The 9,649-nt window shown below is 37.1% G+C and overlaps 2 protein-coding genes across 3 annotated transcripts; one reads left to right on the top strand and one right to left on the bottom strand.

Annotated features, from left to right (window-relative positions):
• The first annotated feature begins 1,469 nt into the window (after positions 1 to 1,469).
• LOC114172822 (putative LRR receptor-like serine/threonine-protein kinase At1g12460) lies at positions 1,470 to 5,588 on the top strand. Its single transcript, XM_028057076.2, has 2 exons — positions 1,470 to 3,497; positions 3,584 to 5,588. Exons 1-2 carry the CDS (start codon positions 2,335 to 2,337, stop codon positions 5,076 to 5,078), a joined length of 2,658 nt encoding a protein of 885 aa, XP_027912877.1. The 5' UTR covers positions 1,470 to 2,334; the 3' UTR covers positions 5,079 to 5,588.
• Positions 5,589 to 5,879: 291 nt separating this feature from the next.
• On the bottom strand, positions 5,880 to 9,406 carry LOC114172829 (1-aminocyclopropane-1-carboxylate synthase 6-like). 2 transcript variants are annotated; one of them, XM_028057084.2, is made up of 4 exons: positions 8,521 to 9,406; positions 8,321 to 8,446; positions 8,068 to 8,228; positions 5,880 to 7,222 (listed from the first exon to the last, which is right to left on the bottom strand). In XM_028057084.2, the coding sequence occupies exons 1-4, from the start codon at positions 8,872 to 8,874 to the stop codon at positions 6,436 to 6,438; spliced, it is 1,428 nt and encodes a 475-aa protein (XP_027912885.1). In that variant the 5' UTR covers positions 8,875 to 9,406; the 3' UTR covers positions 5,880 to 6,435. The 2 variants fall into 2 exon arrangements, with proteins under 2 accessions (XP_027912885.1, XP_027912884.1); XM_028057083.2 differs by having other exon boundaries at positions 5,880 to 7,282; positions 8,521 to 9,389.
• Positions 9,407 to 9,649: the final 243 nt, after the last annotated feature.

Consider the following 9,649-nt stretch of genomic DNA (forward strand, 5'->3'; position numbering starts at 1 on the left):
ATAAAAAAGGCATTGAATTAAATGCATTTTCAAACCATGGCCCCATTGAAACCTACCTTTTGGAGATGGTGATTTATGCTTACATGGTATGTGATTTGCAAAAGTTGGTCTTTTTAACCGTTGATTAAGTAAGAAAAATCACCCTTTTACTTATAAAAGGAAAAGAAGAACAGAAGTGAAGAGATTCTTGTCCCTCTCTATGCTCAAATGCTAAAAGACAAATTTGAACAAAAGGGAATAACGTTTTAGAGAAGGACTTTTCAGACCCTTGAAATACGTAATAAAAGAAATAAATAATAAAACGTTTACTACACTTAATGGGAAGGACCCCAACCTTTTTTCTATTTCAATCGGACGCTCACAATCACCTATCACCACAAGTAAATGCCACGTGTCAAGAATCGGATTGTTTATGTATTTTTTTCTACTTTGCCTTTACCTTCAAGTATTGGATAGAATATTGTGGAAATAATTTATAGTTTTGAAGACATCCAGTAAAACAAAAAGACAAAATAATAATATTCATTAAAAATATAAAAAATGCTGTAACTATCAAGTTATAATATTCATTAAAATGTAATAATCCTTTTTCATAACTGTGAGCTTCGTGATATTTGGACCACTATAAGTTTTTTTTTCTTTTTTTTTTTAATTTATCCTTCCAAACCTCAAGTATATGTTTAGATACATACATTGATGTATGTTTTACACACACACACACACACATATATATATATATATATATATATATATATATATATATATATATATATAGCAAATTCAATAGAATTGTGAGAATGAAGAGCAGAGGGTGGAAAAGTTATCTTTTGTGTACATACAAGCAGATACTCACTAGTATTTCTATACATATATTTTTTAATTTTGAATAAAATTTGTTAAAAATGAATACTTAAAATATAATTTTTGATAAAATTTTAATTTTTAAAAGTTTTATTTAAATCAAATTATTCAAAAAAATAAACGATCTTCCCAAAAATAAAATTTAAATAATTTATCTCAAAATATAAATTTTAAAAAATTAATCTTCTATAAAATAATTTCAGTATCACATATCTAAATAAAAAAAATAAAGAAACATAAATTCAAATTCTAAATAATTTTTTTGTAATTAATATATTCTTTTAATAATTTTATTTTAACTGTTAAATTTAAAAATAATTAATATTTATCATCTCAGGAATCATGATAGTTATACTTATCCGAATCCGTTACAAAAGTTGTAGAATATTATAAAAAAGTTGTTTATAAAACATAATAGATTATATATATATATATATATATATATATTATTTTTTTATTTTTTGAAAGTTGTAAGTAAATGGAGACAATGGAGATGATTAAGTCATGAACTGCTAATTACGACGAATTCCAATGAAAAGTGTCGCTAAGGAAACGGATAGATAGAATAAAGCAAGGAGGGCCATGAAATGGTACTACAGACAAACAAACACACTCCTTAACTCTTTTATTTTCCACTCTCATCTTCTTCTTCCTTCAACTTTTCTTTCATTTTCCCCAATGTTTCTACCACATTACCCATCTCCTCTTGCATATTAAATGGGATGGTGTTGCTGATAACGATGTGGGAGGTGGTGGCTTGGTTGGTAGGGAAGAATAAATGCCGGTTAAGAGAAGCAGGCCCTACACAACAACACAAGACATGGTGCTGAGATTAGTAGCAGTAACTCCTCAAGCTCACAGACACAGATTGGGTTTTCATTGTTGAAGTCTAGAGAGAGAAACAGGGTCTCTCCCACTCTCTCATGCACGTGCTTCAACCTTCATTTGGTGGCAATCTCTGAATTTATACATCACACCCTATTAAAAGAACTTTATTTAATTCCCTCCCACTGTCTCACCTGCTTCCTTTCCAGCAAAGGTACAGCCACCATTTCCACCTTCTTCATTTCATCACATTTACTCTTCTCTCTCTCTTCCTCTCCAAAAGCACCCATTTTTATGTCACCCCACAATGAACAACCATTAAAAAACACGGAACGCGGCATGGGCATTGTTGAATCTTTGTTCTTGGTGCTTATACGGAGAACCATGAAGGATAAAGCAGTGAGAGATTAAACGGGTACTGTGTTTTATTCTCTTTTTTCTTTTTGGGTTTGTTTCTCTCTCTCCTGCAATTCTAGTCTTCTGAATGAGAATGCTTCCCGTCGGTGATGATCGTGATGTTTTGTTTCTTATTGAACCGAGTTTACGATTACCTGAAACGTTGTAGCTGAGGAAGTAACACCTCAGAATTCGAATCTGGTTCGGTTGTGACAGCTATGGTGTCAAAGGGATGATCACATTGTTTCGAGCATGAGAAGACACCGTGCTATTCATCTCTCTCATGCTCTACTGTGCACCGTTTTTTGTTGTCTTGTGACAGCTTCTGCAGTGACTGAGAAGGAAATTTTGCTTGAATTCAAAGGTAACATCACGGACGATCCACGCGCCAGCTTGAGTTCGTGGGTTTCAAGTGGGAACCCGTGCAACGATTACAAAGGTGTTTCGTGTAACTCTGAAGGGTTTGTGGAGAGAATCGTGCTATGGAACACTAGCTTGGGAGGGGTGTTATCCTCGTCGCTTTCGGGGTTGAAGAGGTTGAGGATATTGACGTTGTTCGGAAACCGTCTCTCGGGTGGTATTCCAGAAGGTTATGGTGATCTTCACTCACTGTGGAAGATCAATTTGAGTTCCAATGCTTTATCTGGTTCGATCCCTGAATTCATTGGTGATTTGCCTAGCATTCGGTTTCTAGATTTATCCAAGAATGGCTTCACTGGGGAGATACCTTCGGCTTTGTTTCGGTACTGCTACAAAACAAAGTTCGTTTCTCTTTCTCATAACAACCTCGCCGGTTCAATTCCTGCCTCCTTGGTGAACTGCTTTAACCTTGAAGGGTTTGATTTCTCCTTCAACAACCTTAGTGGGGTTGTCCCTTCTGGGCTTTGTGGCATTCCAAGGTTGTCTTATGTGTCGCTGAGAAACAATGCCTTGTCAGGGAGCGTGCAGGAGCTCGTTTCCTCATGCCAGAGTCTGGAACATTTGGATTTTGGAAGTAATAGGTTCACTGATTTGGCACCGTTCAGTGTCCTTGGAATGCAAAATCTTACCTATCTCAATTTATCGTATAATGGGTTTGGAGGACATATTCCTGAGATCAGTGCCTGTAGTGGTAGATTGCAAATCTTGGATGCTTCAGGGAATTTTTTGGATGGCGAGATTCCCTCCGGCATAACAAAATGCAAGAGCCTAAAGCTCTTGGCGTTGGAATTGAATAGGCTGGAGGGGAATATCCCAGTGGATATTCAGGAACTGCGGGGACTAATTGTTATCAAATTGGGTAATAATTCCATTGGTGGAATGATCCCCAAGGGCTTTGGTAGCGTCGAGCTTCTTGAATTGCTGGATTTGCACAATCTGAACCTTGCTGGCCAAATTCCTGAGGATATAAGCAATTGCAAGTTTCTTCTTGGGCTGTGAGTTTTATATCTTTCTCTAACTGCTCTGCATTATGTTAAACCCTCTGAATAAAATCTCAGTTCATTCTTTTATGTCGCTGCAGGGACCTTTCTGGTAATAAATTACAAGGTGAGATTCCTCAGACTCTTTACAACTTGACAAACCTGGAATCCCTTAATCTACATCATAACCAGCTTGATGGAAGCATCCCCCCAAGCCTAGGAAACCTATTAAGGATTCAATACCTAGATCTGTCACATAATTCACTTTCTGGTCCAATCCCCACTTCCCTTGGGAACTTAAATAACTTGACACATTTTGATCTCTCATTCAATAATCTGTCTGGTTTCATTCCTGAGATTGCAAACATACAGCGTTTTGGTGCATCTGCATTTTCCAATAATCCTTTTCTCTGTGGTCGTCCTTTGGACACCCCTTGCTTGGTAAACGGAGCTACATCGCCTTCATCTCCCGGGAAGGCTAAAGTTCTGAGCACCTCAGCAATCGTTGCAATTGTTGCTGCAGCTGTAATTCTCACTGGGGTTTGTTTGGTGACCATCATGAATATGGCGGCGCGTGGAAGAAAAAAAGAGGATGATCAGATTATGATTGTTGAGAGCACCCCTCTTGGGTCAACAGAATCAAATCTTATAATTGGAAAGCTGGTCCTCTTCAGCAAGAGTTTACCATCAAAATATGAAGATTGGGAGGCAGGTACCAAAGCATTGCTTGATAAAGAGTCTTTGATAGGTGGTGGATCAATTGGTACAGTCTACCGAACTGATTTTGAAGGCGGGATCTCAATTGCAGTGAAGAAGCTGGAGACTATGGGAAGGATTAGAAACCAGGAGGAATTTGAGCATGAAATTGGGCGACTAGGCAATCTTCAACACCCTAATTTAGTTTCTTTTCAAGGTTATTATTGGTCCTCTTCAATGCATTTGATTCTATCAGAGTTTGTCCCAAATGGGAATCTCTATGATAATCTACATGGGTTGGGCTATGCTGGAACCAGCACTAGTAGAGGAAATAGGGAATTATATTGGTCTAGAAGGTTTCAAATTGCAGTGGGAACTGCCAGAGCCCTTGCTTATCTCCACCATGACTGTAGACCTCCAATTCTTCATCTCAACATTAAATCCTCTAACATACTCCTAGATGACAAGTATGAAGCTAAGTTGTCTGATTATGGATTAGGAAAGTTGCTTCCCATTTTGGATAATTATGGTCTGACCAAATTCCACAATGCTGTGGGATATGTTGCACCAGAGTTGGCTCAAGGGCTGAGGCAGAGTGAGAAATGCGATGTTTACAGTTTTGGAGTTATTCTTTTGGAGCTGGTTACAGGGAGGAAGCCTGTGGAAAGTCCAACCACAAATGAGGTGGTGGTCTTGTGTGAATATGTAAGAGGTTCGTTAGAGACTAGCTCAGCTTCAGATTGCTTTGACAGAAATTTACTGGGCTTTACTGAGAACGAATTGATTCAGGTTATGAGATTGGGACTAATTTGTACTTCGGAGGATCCTTTAAGGAGACCAAGCATGGCTGAGGTTGTCCAGGTCCTTGAATCCATTAGAAATGGATTAGATTCCCATTAATCAGTTAGAGCTTTTCCATGCAGTGCAGCTCAGAACTGAAGTGATTGCTTAATTTGTTAAATTCTTCATGGACAGAAGGTATCAGATTTAGGCATTTAGCCATATACATGGAAGGAGATTTGGATCAGGATCGACTGTGTATGCAAGGTGGCAAGGGATAAGGATGTTACTTTGGCATTCAAAACGTAGAAAAGACGAAGGATAAAAATTCTTTTGTATTCTTTTTTATATTGCCATTATTTTTTTCATAAATTTGTAACTTCTGCAAATAAGGGCATTTGTTTATTCCATTACTTCTCGTGCTTTCAAGGAGGAAACAAAAAGTCTTGTTATTCATTTCCTACTAATTCTGTTTCGGCTTCGGTAACATGTGATGAGGGATAAACCACTGTATGTGAAAATGTGGAAGATCACACATATCGTTTAAGGATATGACTAAAACAGTATATATCCTACTGCAAACAAACTTCATCTTACAGTTATATGACTTTTTCTAGTCTTTATCTTTTCTTTCTGCCTCTGCCTTTTCTCCCCTTGAACAAATGCATGTCTGTCATTACCATAAACAAATTGTTTTTCTTTGTATGAAGATCATGTCTAGTGGCTCAGATCGTAACACTACGATGCCTTATAAAATGTGCAGTCTTCTTATTTCATCATGGACAAAGCAAACAAAACTACTTTTGCTTAAGTTCTCTGCTGAAGTTGTTGTCAACATTAGATCTGATCCGTCTTTTTGAAGAGGAGCTCACCTGACTGATAAAACGACTTCAAGGAGGATTGAATTATGACTACATCAGCTTCCAAGAAGGATATTTTATTAAAGTCTGCCCTTAGAAAATTTCAATTATCACATCAAATATTAGATATACAGTAGGACTTTCGTACTAAAATTTACAAAAAAGAAAAAAAAATGTGATTCTCTATTATAAGTTTACAGAAAAAATAAAACAAATGTAAAAAATGAAGGTGAAGAATACAAAAAATATAAAACTACTGTCATGCCCATAAGTTCATAACCAGAGGAGTTTCTATCTTTTCTTTCTTTTCACACTCTCCTCTCATTGCAGGCTGAGCACTCTCCTTTGATTGCACGTGAAACCAAATTTGAAGACATCAGAAATCATCTACCAGGTTCTGACTACACATTGAAACATTATAGTCTTGAAGCATAGGTTTTTAAAATTACAATTTACAACCTATCGTTTTGAAGCAACTCCATTGCATAACATGATGTCCTCCAACTCCCCTTGGTGATTGATTATTCCTACGAGGATGATGCTGGGTTCTCCAAAAGAATAAAGAATCAATAAAACAACTAAATTTGCGGAACTAATTGACAGCACATAAACTATTTTCACTTTCTGGAGTCGGAAATTCTCCAAATCCGTTCCATCACTACAGAAACATCCTTTTCAGTTGATGTAGCAAAACAAAAACGAAACCATCCAGGTTCAATACAGTGACATGAGGAACCCGGGGTAACATTGATCTTAACAACATTCAACAATCTATCCCACAGCTCAAGCTCCCCCTTTTCACTGTAAGACCGAATCAACCTGCTCATGTCAGCCCAGCAGCAAAAACCACCACTGCTCCTAGTGCACTCAATTCCCAACTGCTTCAAACCTGTGACGAATATATTATACATTTTTCGCAACCTCAATCTGTTAACCTCAATAAACTTTTGCACAAAACTTGTATCTGAAAGCATGGAGATAAGCAATCTTTGAGTTGGGACAGAAACAGTGGAGAACCTTGCCAATTTGCTAGAAGCAGCTACAACATTGTCATTATAGGAGTAGATAGCACCCGCCTTCAAACCTGGAATAGAAAGCTCATTGGATAAATCAAACACTATATGAACTCTGTCTCGGTCATGATCTTCTGCCTCCATTATTTCTGCCATGCTCACAAATTCTTCACTACCATAAGAAGATCCTGCAAACATTTCATTGGAGATTATATGAATGTTCTTCTCTCTAGCAAAGTCCAAAAGATCCAACAGTGTTTCCCGATTCAACAATTTGCCAGCAGGATCTGACGGGTTGGTTATTATAATTCCACGAACTTTTTGACCACGCATCTTTGCCTGATTGAAGGTTCTCTCAAGTGAATTTATACTTAAATTGAAGTCATCAGCGCTGCGACAGGGAACAGGTACTATCTCAGCTCCAGTGCGCCATTTTAAAACCTCGTCAAAACTGCATATTGTGTTTAAAAGTGAAAAATAATACATACACAATTTCTTCGTAATTTTATTTAACTCATCAATCATTTATATTTATTATTATATTATAATATAATTGTCAAACAATTATTTAATTTTTAATCTATTATTTTCCTTTAAATGTAAAGTTAAAAGGATAATGATAGAGGTATACTTTTCTTTGATACCTATTCAACAATTTCTATTTCTTTTTATCTTTTTAATCTTATCAGAATATATATTTTATAGCATCTTTAAGATGATAATATGATATCATTTTCATCAACAAAGAAAATTTAAATATGAATATGACGAAAAAGTTTGTTAATTAAGGTTGTTGGTTAATTAATATAGTAGTACGTCTCATTCTGCAATCTATTACTTTTTCTTTTATTCTTTTTCTTTTTTGATGTGCATCAACTTTTGGGATCCACATGAAATATTTTCCTCTTTTCTAAAAGAAAAGAAAAACGCTGTACATAATGGCTTTTAATTAAGGTACACAAGCAATTTTGTAGCATATAAAAGTAAAAATATTGTGGTAAAACGCTATTACACTCCCAATTTAAACCCTGTTAAGGTTTGAAAAACTGCCCATAAATCATAGATTATGACCACAAATATCTTTTTAGAAGAGTTTCGGCAACTCCAGTGCGGTGACATAGGCCATTATTTATACTATCATGACATGGATCAGGACAAAACTGCCCCTGTAGCTCCAACTTAAAACCTTTTCTGCAACATAAAATAGGAATTGGGAGATTGGGAAGTGATTGTTACCCGGGGCTAAGTGGCGTGGGAACAAGAAATGCATTTCCGTTATCTGCCAGGCAAAAGCCCAGAATCTCAATGGCAGAGGAAGCACCTGCAGTCAGTACCATTCGCGAAGTGTTGAAGAAAATCGGCTTTTCCAAAACTTGAGACATGAAACCAGCCACAGCCTGCAGGGTTATAGGATCAACATAGATTGTTTGTTCATCCAACCTTCTCATCAACAATCCCTTCATCACATAAAAAAACAGACAAGAATTACCACTTTGAGCTCCATCAATCCATCGAAAGGTTGGTAGGGAACAATCCTAGAAATGGTGAGAGGTGTCCCCAATATAGCAGCGCTTCCGTTGCAGTGAACCCAATCTTGAATTAAATCAAGAGATAGCTACAAGCAGCGACAGATAACAGAGTGAATTACAGTTCAATTGCGAAAAGAAGAGAAGAGAAGAAGTCACTCACGGTGTTTTGGTGCAAAGAAAGTTGAATAACACCATCGGGATTATGAGTTTGGTGGTAGGGATCATCGGCCACCTTGTTGAAACCTAGATGGAAAGAAGAGTTAGCAGCGGTTATGGAATTGGCGCGAGGGGACACGTAAGCAGAGGCAGAGGCGTTCCTTGCAGCGAAAGAGAGAGAGCGGTGGAAGGTGGTGGAATCGTCCTTATGGTTGTGGGAGGGTGGTGGTTGGTGGTGACGTGTCTTGGTTTTGAAGAAGAGTTGAAGAAAGTAGAAGAGGGCACAAGGAATAACAGAACCCCAGAAAAGACCACCTGTGCCTTGAACAACCCCTTGTAGAGGCACTATCACTCTCATCTCTCTCCTGCTATTCCTCTAAAACCATTTCTCTGTTATGTTACTGACGCAATCAAATCTAGATGGAAGCCAATGCAATACGAAACAAACTCTTCTTCTTGTTTCTTGTTAGTAGCGTGTGGACACTGAACTCAACACAAACATAATCAATTGAAAATACTCTAATCTCTTTCTTTCGGATATTCTCAGCGCCAAAATAGCCTCACAAATTTCTCCCTCTTTTTACCCTATCACCTCTATTTTTAAACTCCCATCATTTTTTTTCCACAAACTCTCTGTATCTTTCCGTGGAATGAATAGAAATAATCACCAATGCATTTCCTTTTACCGTAACTAAAATGGATGAAATGAAATTTTAAACCAGTTTTCACAATTGATGGTGTGGCCAATCGGTTTATGCACCGTTCAATTTGTTTGGTTGATTAGAGAGATAGATTAGGGAGTTGCGACGTAGGGCAAAGAGTTTATCATGAGTGGTGAGAAGAACAATGTGCGAAATGAACGGCAGATATGAAACGCAAATGTGAAGTAAAGAAACAAAAAGATAGTGTCTGGGCCACAAAATGACATCGCTCACGCACAAACGATGAAATGATTCAGGTAGGAGAGGAGAAGCAGACAAAACATCATTGAGTGGAGGAATAAGCTCTGCAAATCCTAAAACTCGTAATCTCAGACACATTTCAATTTTATATGAAATCTTCTAACTACGATAAGGGACATTCAAGAGGAAAAGATTATAAAGTAAATACATAATATATAATATATCCATTCA

This window comes from Vigna unguiculata, chromosome 2, assembly GCF_037176805.1.
Source record: "Vigna unguiculata cultivar grain cowpea cultivar isolate G323 ecotype 2 chromosome 2, ASM3717680v1, whole genome shotgun sequence".
Taxonomy (NCBI): domain Eukaryota; kingdom Viridiplantae; phylum Streptophyta; class Magnoliopsida; order Fabales; family Fabaceae; genus Vigna; species Vigna unguiculata.

Excerpts from the sequence above, each read along its gene's own strand:
- LOC114172829 (XM_028057083.2), bottom strand. The coding sequence starts at position 8,874 with ATGAGAGTGATAGTGCCTCTACAAGGGGTTGTTCAAGGCACAGGTGGT. Across the intron at positions 8,447-8,520 it reads TTTCTTTGCACCAAAACACC|CTATCTCTTGATTTAATTCA; the intron begins GTGAGTGACTTC and ends CGCTGCTTGTAG. Across the intron at positions 7,283-8,067 it reads CCCACGCCACTTAGCCCCGG|TTTTGACGAGGTTTTAAAAT; the intron begins GTAACAATCACT and ends CACAATATGCAG.
- LOC114172822 (XM_028057076.2), top strand. The coding sequence starts at position 2,335 with ATGAGAAGACACCGTGCTATTCATCTCTCTCATGCTCTACTGTGCACC. Across the intron at positions 3,498-3,583 it reads TGCAAGTTTCTTCTTGGGCT|GGACCTTTCTGGTAATAAAT; the intron begins GTGAGTTTTATA and ends ATGTCGCTGCAG.